Source organism: Vigna angularis, chromosome 9, assembly GCF_016808095.1.
Source record: "Vigna angularis cultivar LongXiaoDou No.4 chromosome 9, ASM1680809v1, whole genome shotgun sequence".
Taxonomy (NCBI): domain Eukaryota; kingdom Viridiplantae; phylum Streptophyta; class Magnoliopsida; order Fabales; family Fabaceae; genus Vigna; species Vigna angularis.
Genome location: NC_068978.1, coordinates 13,220,546 through 13,246,143, shown reverse-complemented (window position 1 = coordinate 13,246,143; position 25,598 = coordinate 13,220,546). Strand labels below are relative to the sequence as shown.

The window sequence follows — 25,598 nt, the reverse complement described above, 5'->3', positions numbered from 1 at the left end:
ATCTCTAGTGTGTTCTATGTTCCAGATTTGAAGAGTAACTTGTTTAGCCTCGACCAACTGCAAGAGAAAGGGGATGAGATAATCATCAAAAGTGGAACCTGCATTATTAAAGATTCTCTAGTGTGTTCTCTTGTTGGCATTCGAAGACATTTGACTACAACTTATACACCACAACAGAATGAGGTATGTGAAAGAAAGAATCGTACAATGTTGAATATGGTGAGGAGTATGTTGTCTAGAAAAGTTATCCCAAATTTTTTTCATAAGCTGTTAATTAAAGCATCCACATATTGAATAGAAGTCCAACATTGGCAGTGAAAAACTTGACACCCGAAGAAGCTTGGAAAGGAAATAAACCAACTATGAATTATTTCAAAGTTTTTGGTTGTCTAGCTTTTGCCCATGTTCCTGATGAATAGAGGAAGAAGCTTGATGATAAAGCAAAGAAGTGTATATTTCTTGGTGTTAGTGAGTATTCAAAAGCTTACAAGTTGTACAATCCAGTCACGAAAAGAATAATCATTCGTCGAGATGTAATATTTGATGAGAGTAAGGCATGGAAGTGGACTGTTAATAGCATCGAAGAACACATCCCAGTCAATGATGATTGAATTGAAGAAGAAAGACAGAGTCAGTCTTCAAGCTCTACTATCACTAGTTCACCATCTACTTCCTCACCAACTTCACAAGTAGAAGTGGAAGATGATGTGTCAAATGAACCTAGACTTCAACGCATAAGAAGAAGGCCAACATGGATGCAAGGTTACGAGATTAGTGGAGTTAATCAAATTGATGACCCACTTACTCATTTTGCATTATTTTCAGACCATGATCCTATTGCTTTTCATGATGCCATCAAAGAGTTAAAATGGAAGAAGGCTATGGATGAGGAAATTAAAGCAATAGAGAAAAATAACACCTGGAATTAACAGATCTTCCCAAAGGCCAAAAATCTATTGGAGTTAAATGGGTATATAAAACAAAGCTCAATGCAGATGGCAAGGTGGACAAATATAAGGTGCGGTTGGTAGTTAAAGGCTACAAGCAAAAATATGGGATTGATTATAAAGAGCTGTTTGCTCCGGTTACGAGACTTGACACAATCAGACTAGTTATTTCAGTTGCAGCTCAAAATTTATGGTCCATTTATCAATTTGATGTCAAGTTAGCATTTTTACATGGTGAGTTACAAGAAGATGTCTACGTTGAGCAGCCTTTAGGATATGTGAAGCAAGGAAATGAGGAGAAGGTATATAAATTGAAGAAGGCACTATATGGACTAAAACAAGCACCCCGAGCTTGGTTTAGTCGTATAAAGTTATATTTCATTGGAGTAGGCTTTCATAAATGTCCGTATGATGAAAAGTTGATTGTTAAATCTTCTTTTGTTGTAAACTGATGTCTACCAGACCTTCAGTTTAAGGGAGGAAAATGTTGGAGTTCATTTAGTAATTTTCTATTTTAAATAAATCATATCCTATTTATGTGGGATTTGTTATCGTAGGCCACGTTGGGTAACATTCGTATATTAGTTGCTAATTTTTCTCCTTGATTTAAGTTGCAGCAGTTAGTTTATACTGGTATATATGTAATTGAATATTTCAATGAATAAGCATCGTTTTTCAGTCATATACTATAGTTCTCTGTTTTCAACATTCTAGTATCAAGAGCCTACACTGGGCCTGATAGAGATTAAAGCAACAACTTTCTTGTAGTAGCAAGTAATAATGGCATCTGAAAATAGTAACTTTGTGCAACCAACAATTCCTCGCTTTGATGGTCACTATGATCATTGGGCAATGTTGATGGAGAATTTTTTGCGATCAAAGGAGTATTGGCCACTAATTGAAGATGGTATAACCACTTATCTAGCAGGGACAATGTTGACAACAGCTCAGGAGAAGCAACAAGAGGACCAAAAATTGAAGGATCTGAAGGTGAAAATTTCTTTGTTCCAGGCTATTGATCGTACGATCTTGGAGACCGTTGTTCAAAAGGAAACCAGCAAGCAAATCTGGGACTCAGTGAAACTTAAGTATCAAGGGACAACAAAAGTGAAGCGTGCACAGCTTCAAGCCCTTCAAAGAGATTTTGAAACTCTACATATGAATATGGGAGAGTCTGTCACTGATTATTTCTCAAGGACGATGACAATTGCAAACAATATGCGAATCCATGGTGACAAACTAGAAGATGTTGTTGTTATTGAAAAAATTCTTCGATCGATGACTACAAAATTTGATTACGTAGTTTGTTCAATCGAGGAAGCACGTGACATTGATAACCTTTCCATTGATGAGCTGCAAAGCTCGTTGTTGGTTTGAGGAGAAAGCTTTGAGGTCTCCACCAATACTCCAGTTTCTTTTGAAAGTGTAGGACATGGTCAAGGAAGAGGCAGAGGCAGATTTAATTCTTATTCCAGAGGCAGAGGGTATGGTGAAGGATCAAGGTTTGATAAATCCCCGATTGAATGCTTCAATTGCCATCAATATGGCCATTACAGGTCAGAATGTCCTAATTTCTCTAGAGAACAGAGGGGGAAATTAAATTATGTTATGATAGAAGAAGAAGAAGAAACAACTTTATTGATGGCATGTCATAACAAGAAAGAAAAGTATGAAAATATGTGGTACTTAGATTTAGGCTGCAGTAATCATATGTGAAGCAAGGAAATGAGGAGAAGGTATATAAATTGAAGAAGGCACTATATGGACTAAAACAAGCACCCCGAGCTTGGTATAGTCGTATAGAGTTATATTTCATTGGAGTAGGCTTTCATAAATGTCCGTATGATCACACACTCTTCATAAAGCTTGGAGATGGTGAGAAAATTCTTATAGTATGCTTATATGTTGATGACTTGATCTTCACAGGTAATGATAGAGTCATGATTGATGCATTTAAAACTTCTATGATGACTGGATTTGAGATGACAGACTTGGGTTTAATGCACTATTTTCTTGGCATTGAGGTAGTATAATCAGTTGTTGGAATTTTTGTGTCACAAAAGAAATATGTTTTGGAGATTTTGAGCAGGTTTCAAATGGGAGAGTGCAATGCAGTCTGCACTCCTACTTCTGCAAATTTAAAGCTGAATAGAGAATTTAATGGGAAGAAGGTAGATGCAACAGTCTATAAGCAAATTGTAGGAAGTTTAATGTATCTAACTTCGACTAGGCCAGATATAATGTATGTTGTCAGTCTTATTAGTCGATATATGGAGAATCCGACAAAGCTACACCTTCTAGTAGCTAAAAGAATTCTCAGGTACTTGAAAGGAACTATTGATTTTGGGGTGTTATATAAAAGGGGAGCACATAAGGGTTTGTTTGGCTTCAGTGATAGTGACTATGCCGGGGATGAAGATGACCGGAAAAGCACATTTGGATATGTCTTCATGATGGGTTCTGGTGTTGTCTCATGGTTATCAAAGAAACAACCAATTGTTACTTTATCCTCCACAGAAGCAGAGTTTATTGCAACTACATCATATGCTTGCCAAGCCATCTGTTTGAGAAGGGTACTTAGAGAACTTGGGTATGATCAAGAAGGACCTACATCAGTGTTTTGTGAAAATGTCTCTACAATTAAGTTGTCAAAGAATTCTGTTTTACATATGAGGAGCAAACATATAGACGTCAGATTTCACTTCTTACGTGATCTGTGCAAGGATGCTATTATTGATGTTATCTATTGCAAGATTGAGGAACAAATAGCAGATATAATGACAAAACCTCTCAAGACAAATGTCTTTGAGAAGCTTCGAAGCATGTTGGGAGTTTTCTCAAGAGAGAAAGTTGGTTGTGATGATGAAAAGTTGATTGTTAAATCTTCTTTTGTTGTAAACTGATGTCTACCAGACCTTCAGTTTAAGGGAGGAAAATGTTGGAATTCATTTAGTAATTTTCTCTTTTAAATAAATCATATCCTATTTATGTGGGATTTGTTATCGTAGGCCACGTTGGGTAACGTTGGTATATTAGTTGCTAATTTTTCTCCTTGATTTAAGTTGCAGCCGTTAGTTTATACTGTTATATATGTAATTGAATATTTCAATGAATAAGCATCGTTTTTCAGTCATATACTATCGTTCTCTGTTTTCGACAGTTCCACCTTTTATTGGATATAGAAGTGATGTTCAGTCATTGATGATCACAAGTATATGGATGTACATGGCCAAGGAATAATTCTTGTTAAAACTCAATGTGCAGAACAGATCTGGGAGCAATGGCCAAATAAGTTGGGAGTTTAGGCAAACTTTCTGCACACGGGGTCAACAGTGAAAATGGTCTTGTTTTTTAATTGAACAAACTTTTTTAAAAACTTATTGGACTTATTGGATATAAAAGTGATGTTCAGCCATTGATGATCACAAGTATATGGATGTACATGGCCAAGGAAGAATTCTTGTTAAAACTTAATGTGCATAAATAAACCTAGGAGCAAAGACCAAATAAGTGGGGATTTCAGGCAAATTTTCTGCACACGGGTCAACTGTGAAAATGACCTTGTTTTTTAATTGAACAAACCTTTTTTAAAACTTATTGGACTTATTGGATATAGAAGTGATGTTTAGCCATTGATGATCACAGGTATATGGATGTACATGATCAAAGAAGAATTGTTTTCGTGCATTCAAAATTTTTCACTGCAACAACTTGAAGTTTTGATATCCCTTTTTTTATTCTCTATAAAGCCACATTTCTCATTCTCTAACAACGATTTCATCAAGAAATATTACGTGACATGCAAAATGTTGTTTGTGATTCCTTTTTATAATTCATGTTTCTTTAGTCTTGTTTCGGAGTTACGAGCATTGTATGGTACTGATGGTATAAGGTTATTGTTCGAGGTTTTGGATGACCTTTTTGATTACTCATTTGATGTGGTTTTTGTTTTGTGAAGATTAGATTAGATACAGAAGATGCAGAAGGGTAGAGAAGTTCGGGATGATATTTTTGAACCAAAAGGGTTTGGAGATTTTGGTGGGTTTGGATTTCACGAAAGAATGATGCCAAGTCTTTTTGGAGGCAGGGACCCATTTGACGATCCCTTCTTCAGAGACCCGTTTGATAGCTTGTTTGGTTCAAATTCTGCATCGAGAGCAATGCAGAATCCAAACAGAGAAAAAGGAGTAGTTATAGAAGAGTTAGACTCTGATTATGAGGTCTCTGATGATTGCCCTCAAGATAGAGACAAAGATTTTGATCAGAAAAAATCTAGATCAACCGTGGAACCATCGGTTGAGCATCCAGATGATGATGATGATGTTAGTGGTACATTCTCTTTTTTGTTCTTATTGTATTTTCTATTTTATGATTGTTAGGTGTTTTAAGGTTTTTAGTTGCAGTCACCTTCTCGATTGTCACATTGCATGATATTGTGAAAAATTGTCCACGTTTTGATCAATGTGACCACAATTGTGATTGTGTTGTTGTTACAAAACCTTTATTTTGAACTGAAATCGTGGTTGTACAGAGCTTTTTAAAGCTTTGGATATTTCGATTCCCTGAGCTTGTTGTTTAATACCTGGTCCTAGGAGGAGGGTTATGTTTGGACAAACATTTCTTTTATTTGCTTTACTCATATGTAATTGCTTTGTTTGATTCGTTGCAGAAAGGAAGAACAAGTGATGTAACATACAAGAATGACCATTACAAGACCAAACCCTCGAAGGCTAACAAATTTTCTTCAGAGTAGCAGAGTAACTTATGGTGGAATAGATGGTGCATATTATACTTCTACTAGAACCAGAAGGATGGGGGCTAATGGGGTATGGGATTTTGTGTTAGTGTCACTTGTTAGGATTATTATTGCCATTGGTAGTATTGTTTGCTTTAACGTTGTCTTTGTGAATCAGGTGGTAATGGAGGAGAACAAAGAAGCTGACTCAACAACAGGCCAAGCAACACATAGAATTAGCAGAGGAATCCATGACAAGGTGTGTATATTTGATTGATCTAAGAATGCACCTTTAGTGTATGTTGTAACTAATGTCAATGTTAAGGTACACAAAAAAAGTAGTAAAGCATTATCTGTGAAGTAAACTTTAAGGAGGCTCGTAATTGTTATGATTGTTTTTTCTTCAATCAAGAAAAACAAAATCTCCTTTCAGAAAAGATAATGAAATTATAGTTTGGTCTTTATTCTCTTCTTTAACTTCCCTTTTAGTATCAACGAAAATGTAGAATTTATTTTAATGTAGATATTAAGCTCCCATATGCTATTTGTACATGTAGGGTCATTCATTTTTAGGAAGCTTGACTCAGATGGAAAGTTGATACAACCCAGACACTGCACAATCTTAATGAAGGTTTGTTCATTGTTTCTATGTGATTATTAGTTTACAATATAAAAAGTTATAGATTTTTTTTTCCTTTTTTTTTCAATACTGATGTATCTTTTTCGATTCTTCAGATGAACTTGTAGGATTTGAAGAAGTATGGAAAGGAAATATATGGCACGATTGCCTAGATTTGATGTACATATGAGCGGGGGTAGGATATGATTTATTTCCTAAATATTCTGCTTGATGTATGCTCTATCTAGTTTATTTTTATCATGATCACTTTTGTTTTTAAAAGTAATATTCAATTTCAAAAATATCCTGACATTGTTCTATGCTTTATATGTGGTTATTTTGGTATGATAATCTGTGGATGAAAAAATGTTTGGACCTAATTTACACTGCAACTTGTCGTTCAAAACAGAGAGTAGGATTTGATGAGCTTATACAATTATATAGATGTTAACCACTAAAACGACATCTTAAATGAATTCTTTTAGTGAAATTTATTGCCATATTTGTATCCACAGATGATGGTCAATTTAAATTTTCAAAATTCGTATTCCATTATGTATGGTTCCATCCATGAGAAAATAATTAAAGCCTGAACAGATATGGATTGATAAACTGATTTGTATCTTCTCAAGTTAATTGCCTGAAATATTTCACATCTTACATCCTCTGTATGGATAGAGAAGTCCTCTTTAGCTTCTTTTAGGCAGTTACCTTACTACAACATAATAATATTTAGGTATGTTTTTGGTAAAGTAAAATTTTCCATTTTGTTGAGTTGTTTCAGTACAGTTTTATGTTATCTCTCTCACAACTATGAACATATTGGTCTCCTACTTTGTAGGACTTTTAATGTAACAACAAACTAACAACCTTACTATTGCATTGCGACAAGCCAACAACTTTACTATTTTCATAGTTTGCATACGTATTTGCCACAAAAAATATTCTAATATGTTCAATTCTACAATGTCAAGTTGATGGCAATGCTCTAGCTAGGACAAGCCAAATCTAGAAGCAATCAAGCCAACAAAAACAAGATGCTCAAGGTTTTAGATGGAATGTGAAATGGTGGTGGTATAAGGTGGAGGTTGTCATGGTTTTGGGTGTTTGAGTGGTGATGGAAGGTGTGTTTGGTGGTTCTCTAAGAGAGGTTGGGCCAGCTCTTTGAGGAAGGTGGCTAGAGGAGGCCACTTTGGTTGCTCTAGCCTTGGGTGACCTTAAAAGAATAGTATGGCACAAAAATGGCAACATAACTTTACTCTAAATCAAAGGTGATTACATGATGGAGAGCACCTATATTTATAGGCTAACGTGTCTCAAAATGGGCTAAAAGTATAACCTAAAAGAGCCACTTTGGTTGGCTTGGACAACAAGGAGAAATCCTCTCCAATAATTGAGAGACAAGTGGCAAAAATCCTCTCAAATGAGAGAGTAACATGTGGCCACTACCTATGGAAAAACTCTCCATTTCTAGAGTGACACATGGTTACTAACTAGGAGAAAAACTCTTCAATGGGAAGCATCCACATCTCTAGGACGAAATCTTGCTCCCTTGTCCTCAAGGCTTAGCTAAAATGTTGACCCAATACACCCATTTTGGACATCCAAGCATAGTCAATTTTGGACCTTGGCCCTTTGTTGACTTGTTTGGTCAAAATTCTATTCTACTTGGCCCAAAATACAAGGTCCAATTGAAATCCTACACTACTAGGCCCATAATACAAAGCCCAAATAAAATATAGACTACTTGACCCAAAATACAAAGTCCAAATAAAATGTAGCTACTTGGCCCAAAATACATGGCCCAAAATTATTCTTACTCTACTAAATCTTCATGAAGACTTAAGATGGCCCGAGACAAAGAGTCTAGGCCCATCTTCAATAGATGCCTCCAAATCTTCATGAATGTGCTAGGTCATGGCAAGGGGTATGCCATCATCCCCTCCTTCTTGAAAACGATTTGCCCTCAAATCTTCAACATGGAACAAGGAAAACTTCCTTATCTTCTTTGGAGTTTTGTGTGCTTCTCCACCAAGGTCAAATACCCATTTTATAACACAAGTTATAACAAATGTTATAATAGTGAGTAAATGAAGAATATAGCTCCCAATAATGATACACCTTAAATCAAATGAATGATCAAGGTCTTGGAGAGTAGGAGCATCTTTGAAGCTTTTATTTGTCTTGTGTTGGATGTATATGTTTGAAAGACTATCCATTCCAACACAAGAGTTAATTTTTAGGGATATGCCATCATCCCCTCCCTTTTGAAAAGGATTTTCCCTCAAATCTTCTTGTTCTTTTATGACAAAAACCTTTTTCTTATTATTGGTTAATTTATGTATCTTTCCACCAGGATCAAAGACCCATATGCAAATGTCATCAAACTTAAAACCAATAATCTTATAAGCCATAAACAACATGTATGTAGATGAAAGATTTAAATAAGACCTTATGCTAATTTTAAAAGAATTTACTTGAAAACTTTGAAGGTCTACTCCACAAAATTGTTTGTGTTTACTTTGAGTTAATTGTATCCTAAAACGTAACATCAACTCAAAGTTTGATTTGGAAAAATATGAGGAGTTAAAAATAGTGGGAGGTGAAAAAGAAATTGAAAATTTTTCAAAAGTAAAAGTTGGAGTTATGAAAGATGGTTGGATGTATTGAGAAAAGTTTAAGAATTGGAAAACTCCCTTCATCATCTTAGTCTCAATCTTAATTGTGGGATTTGTAGGGGGCTTTAGTAATTCTTCCTCTTCTTCTCTTATCTCAATATCTTCTTTTAATTTCTTTTCTTTCTCATTCCTTTCTTTTACTTCTTTCTCTTCATACTTTCTTCTTCTTTCCTCCTCCTTTCTCTCTCTTTTTACTTGTTCCTCTTTCTCTCTTTGTTCTTTCTCCCTTTTCTCATGATCCTCATTCTCTCTTTGTTCTTTCTTCCTTGTTTTGTCTTCCTCTGTTCTTCTCTTAATCTTCCTTAAATCCTTTTGGATTTTTTCTTTTTTTTAATTAAGAATTCTAAGTTTTTCTTCTAAGCTAGCAATATATTGATTTCTTTCAATTCTTTCTTTCTTTTATATCTCTCTCATCTCACATATTTGCTCTTGGTTTATTACAAGGGAAGAAGGAAAAAAATTTCTTCTCATGCATGCTCTCAAGTCACACCAATCTTTAATTGGAGATTTTCTACCTTTCTCAACCTTAGATTGTCTTTGATTCCACAATTCACTTGCATGTCCTACAAGCCTAGAGATGCACAAACTAAGTATATGATACTTATCATGCCTAACTAGGAATGGATGAAGCTCTTCTATTCTTTTCCCCATGTTAGGTATGATAGTGCACTCGTATTCTTACCAAAGAATGGAAGGTTACTCTTAACTTTATAATGTAGCTCATCCTCACCATGACTTAAATGCAAGCTACTATAAAAACTCATTTGTTTTAAAAGAATTTTGAAAATCAATTTTCACAAATAATACTAGACTTTTTTAAGATTTTCAAAATGGCTTATGGAAACAAACTTAGTATTTCAAATAAAATTCCTTAAGAGACTTCACTTCTAGGAAAGATAGGTGAATCATTATGGATTGCTTAGAAAATAAGTCTTTCCTAGCCAAAGTTTACCTCAAGTTCTCTTGTACCAAACTTCTCAAAAGGATTTAAACTTGAAATAAAAGTTGATACACACTAGACTATCACAATTAAAGAAAACAATTAAAGGTAGTCTATGCGGCCTAATGGTGAAGTTAGAAGAACTTTGGTTCCTCCAACCAACCAACTAAAATCAAAATTTACTAAGAAATAAAGGTTCTTGTTAGGAGATGAGATTGAGCACTAAAGACTCTCCCAACATGGCTGTGAGTTACAAGAGAAAAAAAGAAAGAAAGATTACAAAGCCAAAATTTACAACCAAATCAAAGCTACCTCCCAAGGTGTTTCTCTCCTTTCTTTTTGGCTACCACTCTAGACTTCAAGCTCCTTTTGGGTCTCCACCACCTAGAAGGCTACCTCTAAGATATTGGATCACCTCATAAATAAAACTACTCCACACAAAGTAACCAAAACCGAAATTGTGCAAGAAAAAATAAGGAATAAAACAATAAAAAGGTCCAAAAACAAGAAAGGCTTTACAAAAGGAATTTAATTATGACAAAACTAAGAAATCTAATAAGACAAGCAAGAAATTAAAGTTTAAGAAAGAAAGGTTAGCACTCAAAAGAAATCCTAATGAAAGTTGGAATAATAGATTCAAAAAACAAAAATTACTAGAAGAAAAGTGGGTTGTTCACTAGTACAAAAATCGCGTACAACGTCGAATATTTTGGGCTTTTAACGGTGAATTCGCGAATGACGTCATAGTAGGAGACGTTAAATTTACGTCGAATTTAAAAAATTCGACGTTAAATTTACGTCGAATTTAAAAAATTCGACGTTAAATTAACGTCGAATTTTATTAATATACGACGTTAACTTAACGTCGAATTTTGTCAATATTCGACGTTAATCATTTTTTTTGTTTTTTTAATTAATTGTGATCTTTTTACAACTCTACAAGACCTGAAAAGCAAAAAAAAAAATAACAAATTTCAGTTTTTGGTATTTTATAAAGCATTAACTATGAACGTGTAGTGTAGTATTAACAGCAAAGAATAATAACCAATAAGAAACAAGTTCAATCAACCAACAACAAACAAGTTCAACTAAACAACAACAACAAACAAGTTCAACAAAAAAAAACAGCAAACAAGTTCAACAAATAAGTTCTTCAAACTGAAAACGAAAACGAAAACTAACCTTCAAAAAGTGGGTTCGTCGAAATAAAGTTGTCACAGTGAGAGATAAAGCAGAATGCGCCTATGAAGAACAAGAACACGAAAATAATCGGTTAAAACAAAAAAAAAATAATACATAAAGTAATTTATTTACATGCATTTGTATCAAATGAAAGAAAGATTACATGTAATGTTCGTCAAACTTCATTCGAGAAAAGTTTGAGAAGATAAGAGGGTATCGTGTGCTAAGATGAAGTTAATGAATTTTCAATCTCCCGCTCAAATTTTTATTGAATTCAATAACCTTTTGACGTCGAATTTAAAAGTCATTCGACGTTTTATATTCTTTTACGTCGAATTACAATTCTAAACGACGTTTAATAATTGCATTTATTTACAAAAATGCCACCTCTCATTTTTAACATTGGTTATTCAGTGGTTCGATGTTGAACGTGTGACGTTATAAGCTGTTTTTATCTTTTGGCAACTTTGAGCAAATGGGGTGTAACATCCCAAAATCTCACACTTCAATAATTCATAATTGATATACTGTAGCATTACATTTAAGGTAACATCCCTTAATCTTATGCTTGATAATTCATAGTTGATATATATATATATATATATATATATATATATATATATATATATATATATGTGTGTGTGTGTGTGTGTGTGTTTTAAACTCTGATTTCAACTATAAACTCATAAATATAATTCAAATTCTTCTAATTTATTCTTCTATCTCTTTCTTTATTGGCACCGAATCAGACGATATTCCTCCATCTGCTCCCGTATAACGAATTATACGATCATCGCACATATACAAACACAAACAAGTACAAGTAGGGTGAGCTAACATGCAACCAATCATTTATAAAACATGCATAATTACTTTGATACACTCAACAAACCTCATATAATAATTATGTCAGACACCCTCATACCATCATACAACAATCACATCATAGATATTCATCCATTACTTTGATACACTCAACAAACCTCATATAATAATTATGTCAAACACCCTCATACCATCATACAACAATCACATCATAGATATTCATCCATTACTTCAACAAACCTCGTATAATAATTATGTCAGACACCCTCATACCATCATACAACAATCGCATCAAAGATACTCATACCATCATACAATAATCGCATCATAGATACTCATACCGTCATACGACAATCGCATCATAGATACTCATACCATTATACAACAATCGCATCATAGATACCCATACTATCATACAACAATCGCATCATAGATACTCATACCATCATACAACAATCGCATCATAGATACTTATACCACAATACCCAATTGACACTCATTTCCACAATACCCAATAGACACTTATTCCAATGATATGTTGATGAGCGGTCACGGGAGGTTATGCACTTGTGATGACTTCTACTTCTTCTTACAAATACACTTCCAAAATACTCGATACCATCCACAAGGTTAGTCCTCAACACTATGTCCATAGCCAGCACATAGACCAGGACCTCCTGCCCCTCTCACCACATAATTCATCCTTCTCTACTTGAGACTGGATGATTATTAGAGTATCAGGATAACCTCCAACATCAGGACCCTCAACATCAACATATACACAAATACCATATCATTACAGAATCTCTCCATGAGACTCATACCATGCTCACATTCCTCAACTCATATTATACCATTACGAAATCTCCCCATAATACTCATATCATGTTCAGATGCATAAATTCAAATCCAATATAATAAATTACAATCATCATAGAAATCATACAAAATGAATATATCACAAAATAAATTAACAATACTAAAATATCACCATAAATGGTCATCGGAGAAGAATCAAATGTTTGACGAATCAAACTCACCATAAACACTAGTACATATGACTAGTCACAACTTACTGGATTTGATAAGGGCTGCTCTATGATCAGGGATGTACCAACTCCGGTTTTTAAGATTCCTCTATCCTACCATCACAATTATAATTCATAATGCCATATCTACCACAATAACATGAATTCATCAGAAATTTCCATTCCAACAAGATATATTGAACAATAATTTAACAATACATAATTTATTCAATAGGATTTAAGTTAAAAACTTGTCGAGTAGACTTCCACGAAAGAGAGGTGCGTCACAATGGACAACTTAAGTACAAAGTCTTTCCTTAGCCAAAGTGTTCCTCAACTAGTTTTTAACAAATTTCTTATTTTTTCACAATGAGCAAAACACGTTCCAAAACAGATTGCACAAAAAACAGTGGTAGTAGCACAATATTTTTTCAGCACTTTTCTAGGCTCTCTTTAGTACTATTTTGAGGCCTTTTGCTTAAAATATTTTAGCACTTCCTTTTCCACTCTTTTAAGGTGAAAAAATAAGACCACCACACACTTGGAACAGAGGTGATACATGGGTTTTAAAAGCCACAAAGACAAGAAACACAAAATAGAAGAGAATCCTACTAGAATTAAAATGGAGTTGAAAACTAGAAACGTCAATAGAGAATTTTTTTTTAAGAGCTTGTCAATGATCTAATGCCAAGTATGAACCCAAAACATCAAAGATAAGTCCCTCAAATGGTTGTATATGGTGCAGTTTTGCAAACTAAGTTATATATATTTTTTGATGATTTTTCAAAGGTTACACTTAGAAATAAAGACATGTAAAGAACTAAACATGACTCTAGACAACATGGATGGATTCAAAAATCAAAATGACACAAAATAAGCATATAAGACCAAACAAAACAGCAATGAATGACTCAAAGAAAAAACACAAAACAATAGCCAAAACTACAAAAATATAACTTGAAAAACGCTAATGACAACATTTTGGCACTTTGCCCTTTGTTGAGTGTTTTACTCATAACTTTCTCCACAGAACTCCAAATGAAATGATTTTTTTTGTTTGAAATAGACTCAAAGGGATTTCATTTGAGTATTTTTACGTATTTTTTGGACAATTGTGCTAGGTATATTTTAAGTTTGAAAATCGTCACAGTTTACTACCAGAAAAAAAATGATAAATGAAAAAAAAACACAAGACAAGTAAGGAAAGCATTAAACAACAAGGAAATAACAAAGGATCAAAACCAAGAAACTTAGCTCTTTAAAGAACCAAGGCTCTTGATAGAAATGCTCTAGCTAGGACAAGCCAAATCTATAAGCAACCAAGCCAACAAGAACAAGATGCTCAAGGTTTTAGATGGAATGCAGAATTATGGTGTAAGGTGGAGGTTGTCACGGTTTTGGGTGTTTGAATGGTGATGGAAGGTGTGTTTGATGGTTCTCTAAGAGAGGTTGGGCCAACTCTTAGAGGAAGGTGGCTAGAGGAGGCCAGTTGGGTTGCTCTAGCCTAGGGTGACCTTAAAAGAGTAATATGGCACAAAATGGGCAGCATAACTTTATTCTAAATCAAAGGTGATTACATGATGGAGAACACATCTATTTATTGGCTAAGGTGTCTCAAAATAGGCTAAAAGTTTAACCTAAAAGAGCCAACTTGGTTGGCTTGGAGAGCAAGGAGAAATCCTCTCCAATAAGAGAGAGACAAGTGGCAAAAATCCTCTCAAATGAGATAGTGACATGTGGCCACTACCTATGGAAAAACTCTTCGTTCCTATAGTGACACATGACCACTAACTAGGAGGAAAATTCTCCAATGGAAAGCCTCCACATCTCTAGGACGAAATCTTGCTCCCTTTGTCCTCCAAGCTTAGCCAAAATGTTGACCCATTGGTCAACACACCCATTTTGGACATCCAAGCATAGTCAACTTTGGGCCTTGACCCTTTGTTGACTTGTTTGGTCAAAATCCTATTCTAATTAGCCCAAAATACAAGGCCCAATTGAAATCCTACACTACTAGGCCCATAATACAAGGCCCAAATAAAATCTAGACTACTTGGCCCAAAATTATTCTTACTCTACTAAATCTTCATGATGACTTAAGATGGCCCAAGAGAAAAAGTTTAGGCTCATCTTACATAGAGGCCTCCAACTCTTCATGAATGTGTTAGGTCATAGCAAGGGGTATGCCATCACAAGTACAGTAAGGTGATAGTGATATAGCAAATTCATGTTGGTGCATGCTAATTTGAACATATTGTCTAGAAATGGGGTGTGATATTGTGAATACTTCTTGATTACAGATAATATTAACCTTTTTCCAACATACATCTACAATCATTGTTTCATAACAATTGATTTTCAACATGATTTGTTTAATTACTAAGTGTCTGAATTTTAGACCATCACAATATTGTAGATTTCAACAATGTGAAGCAGAACAATAACCAGTCTTGGCCACTGGCATATTTGGAGCCATCTAAAGGAGAGAGGAAATTTCCAACAAACCATGAGGCAGGAAACAGTTCAGCGGGAAGAAGAACAAAAAAAGTTATTTGGTAGTGGATTTTGCTTCCTTTCTATCTGTAAACAAAGAATTGAGTTGTGCTTTAGTGTCTTCGTTAATAGCCACTAGTAAAAAAAGTGGAATCTAACGCGCCATATACGCTTCGGTTACGCAAAACCCGAAGCGTAAAAGGCTATAAACCTCGGTTACACCTTGACCCGAGGTAGAATGGTGATATTGCCTCGGTTAAAAGAAGACCCGAAACCTATACCTCTGTACTAAGCACACTTTTTCTTTGAAAAGGCCCTATTGCCTCGGGTTGCCAGACGACCGTTGCCTATACACACGTTTTGATTTTTTCATTTGCACATTTGCACAGCCAAAGACTTCTTCTTTCTCGTGCTCTCTCTCTTCCCCTCCGTGCTCTCCCTCTTCCCCTCTGTGTTCTCCCTCTTCCCCTCCGTGCTCTCCCATTCTTCTCCTCTCTCGCTATTGTAGCCTCCGCCGCTGTAGCCTCCGCCATTACTGCCTCCGCCGCCGCTGCCTCCTCCAGATCCGCTTCAGATCTGCTCCAGATCCGCTTCAGATCTGCTCCAGATCCGCTCCACAACGTCACCACCGCTGTCTCCCCGCTGCGTCCACAATGTCACCACCGCTGCCTCCCCGCTACGTCCACAACGTCACCGCCACTACTTCCCCACTGCTGCCTTGCCGTCACATGGTGAAGAGAGTGTTGTCGCCGCATTGCCGCCATCGTCGCGTGGTCTTTCTGGGTTCTTGCTGCACCGCCGTGGTGCGTTGTCTCTGTTGCCGCAGTCGCTCCCACGGTCCTGGTCATCGCGACAGTGGTCCTCCGTGGCTTGGTAAGTGAAATTTTTTTGGATCTTGTCTTGGTCTTCTTTTTGGATCCAGAGACATTGAAAACACCATTTTCAAATAAAACCCTCCACTGTCAATCTCGTTCTTGGTCTTCTAACATGCACATTTTTTGTTGTTCAATTTTTCAGTTATGGACTCGTGGACCACAAAGGAGGGGGAACACATGCCAGATTCATCATCCAGCTTTGACCCTGTTCTGAATTGAACGAAATCGTGGGTTTTTGGTATCTTTGCAGATGAAACATGTTACAAAAATAATGAGGGTTGTGTTTATGCTTGTGTGGTTGGTTTCGAAACGGTGGGAGAGTGTAGCAGGATTAATAAAAAAAACAAAACCTTACGACATCGGTTACAATGAATCAAGGTGTAATCGTATCCTTTACGTCGCGGTTCATAACCGAGGCATAAAATGTACACCTTTTTACCTCGTTTGAATATGCCTCGGTTGTAGAACCGGTGCCTATAAGCAAAAGCAACCGGTGCCATTTCTTCTTACTGCACTAGTGAGCATTGTAACTTTGTCTGGTGTTAAACTTCTCTTATATAATATTAAATTTTAACCATTATTAAATCTTGAAGTTACATATTAAACATGGTAAAATACTATATTGAGCATGCCTTTATTATATATATATATATGTTTATATATATAGAAATGTAGATTGAATTAGATATAAATTCATATTTAAAGATTCATAAACTAAAGTCATTTGAGTGGGATGAAAATTATTCCACTCGAGGTATATATAGTTCCATCTCATTCCTCATATTATTTCATCTCGTACAAATTATTCAAACTTCTTAACTGATGCAAGTTTTTTCTACGGGTAAGTTTCTCTTAAAATTTGTAAAATCACCACCAACACAACATAAAGTTAGTTTTGAAATATTAAAGATATTATAAAAGAAATACATCCTAAAAGTTACAGTGAGTGAATGTGTAGAAAATATTTAAAGTCACTTTTCATAAGCATATTTAAAGTTGATTTATTTAAATAACTCTTCAAAGTCTCGTGATTTCACTAAATTTTTAACTACGTAATTTCAATTTAACTTTTTAATGGAATCTTATTGTTTTAAAAATAAATAAGTATTTATTCTTTAATTTCCACTTCTGTTATATCAACTTGATTTTTTTGGTAAACTATGAAATTTTGCTTGAAAATTTATATGAATTTAAGAATAAACTAGAACTTATAGAAAAGTTTTAAAAGTAGTTCAATAATTTAATCCAGCATAATTAATATTTGTTAATAAACTATAACTTGTAGAAAAGTTTTAAAAGTAGTTCAATAATTTAATCCAACAAAACTACGCTCTTTAAAATAATTCCATCAATAAGTTATATATATACATACAGACACACAAAAATTAACATATTTTTTTTATCAAAACTCAGAAAAATCATGTCTCTTAGATTTGTGTTGAAAATTTTCTGGTGAAAGTAGTGTTTCGAAATTTTGAAGTTTGTGTGAGACACAACTTCGTTATTAAGAAGTATTGTAACTGTTACTGTCTTTTATGTCTAATTTACTTGTTAAATAGCCCTCAAAATTCAGATTTTAACATCACTTTAGTCGTAGCATAAAAGGATACCACAGATTTTTCGTTAACACTTTCTTGCTTTGCTTTACCATGTTTAAAAAATTGTTGATGTTGTTTTACGCAATTCATTAGTAGTTATTTTATTTTAATTGAAGACAATTAAGTTAAATGTTTGATGGTGGATGTTTTCACATTCTTTTTTTCTCAGGTATATTTTCGTAGAGAATGATAAGTGTTTGATTGATACAAGGTTCCTTTCGTGATGTTAAGTTGTAGAATAATGAATTATCTGAAATCCAAAATGATGACATGTTCTTTGTTTTTTGTGATTTGTTGTTTGAATAAAAGGAAAGTTTCCTACTTCACTTTGCTTTGTGCCTGCCGACTTTATATTTCTTGGATCCCAAGTTTCTCTTTCCTTATATATCCCTTCATTCATATCCCAAATTAACCTTAAATTATTGCTACAATCAACAAGTTGAAAATAGAGAATATGCAAATCTAGACTTTCCATATAAATTTTTACTCTGTCTCTCGATTTAGTTGTGAAGTGCATATACTGCAATTGAAACAAAATTGAATATAATTAGGAGTAGATAATATTAGAACCAACCGTCCTAATTCCTAGTGTACTGTTACAGCCTTTGTTTCCTTGTCACAGAAAATGTTGTAGTTTTCTGAGCAGAAAACAACCCTCTGCTTTGTTGGTGAAATTTTCATCTTAATTTTGGCATATAAGGAGTGTCTTAGTTTATCAATTTATTTCAATATTCATGATTCTCTTGATTTAATTGGCAGCCACACCCAACATGTAGCTCAAACTGCTAGACATCTGGAAGGCCACATAGATTCTCTGTTAATTCATTCACAAAATGTTTATGAGCAAACTACAAAAATTGCACTATCACAATCACAGTTACAAGAAGGTAAAGAGGATATGAAGAGAAGTTTGGACGATGGGGTAACAATGCTCAAAGAATCTTATAATTATTTGGGAAAAGAAATCGGAAAGTTAAGGGATGAAGCCATTGAGATAGAGAATGAGGTAATTAAAGTTGGAGATGCCATGTCATCAAGGATGAACACTCTGCAAAGCAAAGCTGAAGATATTGGGAATATGGCTGGGCTTTCCTTAGATAAGCAACACCAACTTTTAGATGGACAATCCACAGCACTTGAGTCCCTAAACTCATTGATTCAGTTTCAATCCAAAGCACTAGAAGAGAGCAGGTACACAAGTTAACTCATAAATTTGTATACATACATGGATTATTTAAGGAAAAAGTTGAGCTTCCTCGTGTGTTGCAGGAAAACCCTACAGTATTTTGCTGAATATGGGCACAGACAGCATGAAGAGCAATTAGTCCAGTAAGAGTAAGAAATAGACATTTGAGATTCTTCTATTGGAAGAATTCAGAAGGACTTAAAAGTTCTTTAGGCATAGACATATCAGGAAGATGATTATTGCCAAGGTTAAGATCCCTAAGCTTCGTAAGTGTGCTTATTCTTTGTGAATGGTTCCTTGAAGTGCAACGCTGAAGGCCCTAAAGAAAAAATATATTTGGTCTCTGACAAACATGAATGGGGAATATCAAACAGTTGGAAATAAAAAAAAAATCATCAGATTTTAGACATAAGGAGGGAGATCACAATTTTGGTCTTGAAAATACAATAAAATCATTGATTTCAACCTTTGTACTAATCAGTTAAACAAATTCTACAAATAAAATGTAATGTCAAAGGAAACACAAGTTTGGTAGCAATCAAAATGCAGAGTAGAAAATAAAAATGTATCAAGCCTCAACCAGGAAAACATCAGCAACAGAGGTTACAACCTAAACCAACTCATCTAATACAAAATTTACAAACCATTCATGCACATTCTAAGACAAACACATAAATGTAACTTGTTATTTAAATAAGGTGTCACCTTTTCTCATTTCAACAACTCTCTAGAGATCATTTCGTGCAAAAATTTCTCGGCCTTTTCAGTCTCGTCCTTCTTGAAGAGAGCAGAGATGATTATTTCAAAAGTAATAACATTAGATAAACAACCACTGTCTTCCATTTTGGACCACAAGGTCAATGCCTCATCAAGCAAACCCTCTCTACAAAGACCATTGATCATAACATTTTAAGTATAGAGGTCGGGATTGTGACCTTTATTCAATAGATCTTGAAAAATCTCTTGTGCATTCTTAAATCTCCCCCCTCTACACATCCCATCAATAAGTATTGTTGCAGTGTACATATCGGGCTGAACTCCATTCTCTCTCATTTTCCTCAATAATTCAATTGCCTTGTCTAGATGATGATTTTTCGTTCCTTATGAGTCCATTTATCATGATATTGTAGGTACTAACACTAGGACTCACTCCCATGTGGGTTATTGCACTGAATACTTGTTTCGCATTCATCACTTTATTAACTAAGTAATACCCATCCAGTAGAGTATTAAAACTAACAATATCAGGTTTCACATAAGCTTTCACCATCACACATAATACATTCTTGGCTTCTCCTAGCTTTCTTTCCTTACACAATGCATCGATTAATATATTATAGGTACAAACATCTGGCCTGATGCTATTTGACAGCATTTCATTTAGGAAACTAAATGCTACTTCTACCTGTTTCAAAAAGCAAAAGCCATGAATTAGAGTACTATAAGTAACAACATTAGGAGAAATTCCCTTAATAACCATCTCAGAATACAAATCATAAGCTTTGTTTGGACGTTTCTCTTTTAATAAAGAGTCAATAAAGAATCGTTCTGAGCAATTCGATGGCGGCTTCAGTTTCTCCTATTTTGCTCAATCCATTGATCAGAGTCCCGTAAGTAATTTGGTTGAGCTGAAATCCTAGTGCTACTACTTTGTCACAGAGACCTCTATGATTAATAAATAAAATAAAAATAATTAGTAGTATAAAAACGTGTGCACATCACTTCTAACTCATCTCATGTCTTATCTATGATAATTAAAAAATAACTAATAATACAAAAAAGAATTATTATTTTTAACTCTACGATAACTGTTTTTATATACAGATTTTATTTTTACTACAAAAATTATTAATTAATACGAAACTATAAATTTCACTAATGATAATAAATAAAATAAAATTAATTAATAGTATAAAACACGTGCACATTTTTATTTTTTTAATTTTAAAGAAATGATCACATGTCACCGGTTATATCATAGTTAATGTTTCATATTTATTTTGATATCTATATTAATTATTTTTATTTAATTCAATCATATATTTTTTTCAAAAATAAACAATTGTATTATTCTTTAAATTAAGAAAAAATTTAATTTACACATAAATATTATATTAATATTTTTATTAATATTTATATTTTTATTAAATATTTTTACTTTAAGGTTCATGTTGGTTTAGAATGAAAATTTTAAAGTTAAAAAATAACAAGATTTATTTAAAATTTGAAGAGGTTAAAAATCTCAAAATATTAAAATCACATAAAATACTAAATAAAAGTGTAATACAACTTTATATTAATCAATATATTGATTTATGAGATTTTTAACTTTTTAAATTTCAATCTAATAGTGTTAGTCTTTATTCTTAAATTTTTTTGTTCTAGTTTAAAACCAATTGTAACCTAAACAAAAATATTTAATAAAAATGTAAATTCAAATAAAAATATCATTATAAAGAAATTAGGTTTCAATTTGAAGAAAAACAAAATTACTTTATTTAAAAAAAATTAAGACGAAATTGTATTAAAATAAGAATATATGAATTAAATAGAATATAAAATATTGATATTGACCACTTACCTAATACATGACACTAGTTTGACACGTAAACACTTTTTAAAAATAAAAATAATTAAAATAAATTAAAAAACAAAAAACATACCATAAAACATGTAAGAAATATTGTTAATTAATTATTTAAAACAATATTAAGAAAAAAAAAGACCAAAATACATCTTGTAAATTAGGACCTGAAACAAAAATATTAGAATTGAATTAAATAAACTTAAAACAAATAAGAATCAACTAATATTTAAATCAAAAGAACAAAAGTGTCACTTTTATTATTCATTATTGTTGGCAAAATGTTCTTTGGTGCAACGTTCAATTTTTATTTATTTATGAGTTAAATATGTTTTTAGTCCCTAAACTATTGGTCGTTTTTGGTTTTCGTCCCCCTTTCAAAGTAAAGTACAATTTGGTCCTCATTCTTTTCGAAACGTTCGTTTTAGTCCTCGGAATTTTGGTTTTAGTCCTCATTTGTTGCTAATTGAGACCAAATTTTTAAACAGTGTTTAGTTTTCGAGGACTAAAACGAACGTTTCGAAAAGAATGAGGACCAAATTGTACCTTACTTTGAAAGAGGGACGAAAACCAGAAACGGCCAATAGTTTTTTTATTTATTTATTATTGATTATTGTGACAACGGTTTTTGACTAAGTTTCTTACTTAGGGGCTGTCTCATGCTCTACAAATAGAGCATTTCCTATATTCCTAAGCACAACATTTTATCTCATTCTCCTTCCTCTTATTTTCATATTTTCTCCTTTTCTTTTCTAAAAATATATTGGGTTTATTTTCTACTTTTTATAGGGTTCTATGCTAGTTCTGAGATCCTCAGAAATTTCTAGAAAGTTCATGTTGTATCCTAGGGGACTTGTGCAACATACCGCGGATAAGTCCTTAAGGACAATGAAACTACGTCTCAGGAAATACTGTTCATGATTTTGTCAACGATTTCTACAATAATCTTAAGGACTTATGACTCACATCAACAACTAGATTCCTGAAAGTGAAAAAATTGTTTTCAAAACTCAGACAGTATTTGCGAAACCACTTTTGGACGTGTCAAAAGTTGAGGTCTTCTTTGGATAGAACTTCTAGAGCTAACAAGAACGTGTGTCCACCCTTTTAGACATGTATGGAGTTGTTGCTGCTCTTTCATCTTTGAAGCTCGACTCCAATATCCCTTAAAACTCAAAACTAGTTGAAGATTGGATTTACGCGAACAAGGTATGTCGGCACACTTTGCTTAGTGCACTTTCTAATGAGTTGCTTAGTTGAAGATTGGATTTACGCGAACAAGGTATGTCGGCACACTTTGCTTAGTGCACTATCTAATGAGTTGCTTATTGCATGTTTTTACAAAATAGAATACCTCATAATAAAACTAGTAAAACTCCCTATGAGATGTGGAGAGGTTATCAACCTAACCTTAAATATCTAAGGGTGCAGGGGTGCCTAATTAAGGTGATGTTACTCGATCCTAAGAAAAGGAAAATAGGCTCTAAAACCTCTTATCGCTTATTCTTAGGCTATGTTAAACATATTGTTGCCTATAGGTTTCTAGTTCTTAAAAAGTGATGTGATTGAATGTAACACTTTAATGGAGACAAAAAAATTCTGAATTTTTTGAACATGTTTTTTCCTTAAAGGTTAGTGAGAAATATGATCCTATTGATAATAATAGTGATACCTTGAATGAGGATTTGAGAAAGAAAAAAAACTTTCTTTGGAAATGATTTTTATACTTATCTTGTTGATAATGATCCTAATAGCTTTATAAAAGCTATTAGTGCTCCTAATGCAAAATAATGGGATAAAGGCATTAAGACTGAAATTGAATCAATTCAGAAAAATAATACTTGGACCTTAGTAGATTTTCCTAAAGGAGCAAAACCCATTGGTGGTAAGTAGATCTTTAAGAAAAAGTACTATAGAGAACTATAAGGCAACATTAGTAGCAAAAAGTTTTACTTAAACCCAACATATATTATTGTGAAACTTTTGCTCTTGTGACTAGGATTTCCTCTATTTCTATTTGAGTGTTGTTAGCCTTAATGAGAGAAATAGTGGTAGGGTACCGCTTTATCCTTGCAAGAAATCCCAAAATCTTTTCAAATTCGAAGATGGAAGGAACATGACGCTTATGAAGCAAGCGATTGAATTGTGAGACGGCTTCGTCGTGTAAGGAAGTTTGAGAGTGAGAGTGAGAGTGAGAGCAAAAGAGGGAATTGTCCATTGGAAGAAAAGGAGGAAACTTGGAAGGAAGAAGAGAAACCCTAACACTTCTTGAGAGCCACATCGTTGCTGCAAACAATAGTATGTATGGAATTCTTGAAATTTACATTTTCTTCCATTTTAAAAAGCTTATCTTGTATGCTCTAAATCTTTTGTTTGGACAACATAATTAAATTCAATTAATTTTAATATTTTTTTTTGGATAAATTTTTTTTAATTGCCATTAAATTCTAAAAGTTATTTAAATTTGAAATAATTATTACTAACAAAAATTACTTGTTAATACAAAACTGTATATGTTTCATTAATGATAATAAATAAAATTGTATTATACCTGACAACCGACCGACTGTCAGACAAACTAATCAGCAAAGGTAAATATCATTAATGGCCAATTAATACGTTTAATGACCATATTAAATGCTAATATATGCTATTTATGAGTGATTGACAGGTTATATTGCCCACAAATATACTACACTGATGGTTAATCAATGGACTTGGCTACCACAAGTCCTATAAATATACAATTGGTATCCAGGTACAAATATCCTTTTCTATCCTAATAAAATATAGACCTCTTTACGAAACATATCTGACTTGAGCGTCGGAGTGTCTTCTGCAGGTCAACAACTCATCAAAGTGGATTGCATTCTCGGAGAGGATTGAAGATTAAAAGAGAGCAGAGCAAGAAGAACGATCGGCCCTCGGACTAATTCAACCGAAACATTTTGGCTTCCACCGTGGAACCGAGCGGCATCCCCATGATTCCACGAGGAACCAGACGCGTAGACGTGCGCTCGGCCTCGACATTGCTACTTCGGATCAATATCAGGTTTTGCAACAAGAGTACAAAATTCCATAATAATTTCTAAAGGCATGTCTTTTGTTTTGAGAACTTTCACGAACGTTCAGCCCTACATCCAACCTTGTCAGGGAAGGATATTTGCGAAGAAGTCCCGAGCGGACGTATCGGAAGGAAGATCAGAGGCGGAGCTTTAGCCGCAGTCCAAGTCGTCATCGTGAACGATCGGTCCGTGGATTTATAAACTGAGGAGAAGCATCCAAAGCTTTATTAATGTCATTGTTAAAGTTCATATTCAACGACGAAGTCTCTCAGGAAGAGTTTGAAGACAAAGACCGAGCGGTAAATCCCACTCGGTCGAGAGGTAAACTCCTCTCGTTGAAGTTAAAGACCAAGAGGTAAATCCCTCTTGGCCAAGAGGTAAATCCCTCTCGTCGAGATTGAAGACAAAGACCGAGCGGTAAATCCCACTCGGCCGAGAGGTAAACTCCTTTCGTTGAAGTTAAAGACCAAGAGGTAAATCTCTCTCGTCAAGATTGAAGACAAAGACCGAGCGGTAAATCCCACTCGACCGAGAGGTAAACTCCTCTCGTTGAAGTTAAAGACCAAGAGGTAAATCCCTCTTGCCCGAGAGGTAAATCCCTCTCATCAAGATTGAAGACAAAGATCGAGCGGTAAATCCCACTCGACCGAGAGGTAAACTCCTCTCGTTGAAGTTAAAGACCAAGAGGTAAATCCCTCTTGGCCGAGAGGTAAATCCCTCTCGTCAAGATTGAAGACAAAGATCGAGCGGTAAATCCCACTCGGCCGAGAGGTAAACTCCTCTCGTTGAAATTAAATACCAAAAGGTAAATCCCTCTTAGCCTAGAGGTAAATCCCTCTCGTC

General features: G+C 34.2%; 1 protein-coding gene and 2 pseudogenes across 1 annotated transcript; 2 read left to right on the top strand and 1 right to left on the bottom strand.

Moving 5' to 3' along the window:
• Positions 1-1,727: 1,727 nt before the first annotated feature.
• Positions 1,728-2,324, top strand: LOC108346547 (uncharacterized). The gene has a single exon (XM_017585617.1). The coding sequence runs from the start codon at positions 1,728-1,730 to the stop codon at positions 2,322-2,324; it is 597 nt and encodes a 198-aa protein (XP_017441106.1).
• Positions 2,325-4,924: 2,600 nt separating this feature from the next.
• Positions 4,925-19,253, top strand: LOC108346546 (uncharacterized; annotated as a pseudogene).
• Positions 19,254-20,172: 919 nt separating this feature from the next.
• LOC108346545 (pentatricopeptide repeat-containing protein At1g12775, mitochondrial-like) lies at positions 20,173-23,971 on the bottom strand (annotated as a pseudogene).
• Between the last annotated feature and the right edge of the window lie 1,627 nt (positions 23,972-25,598).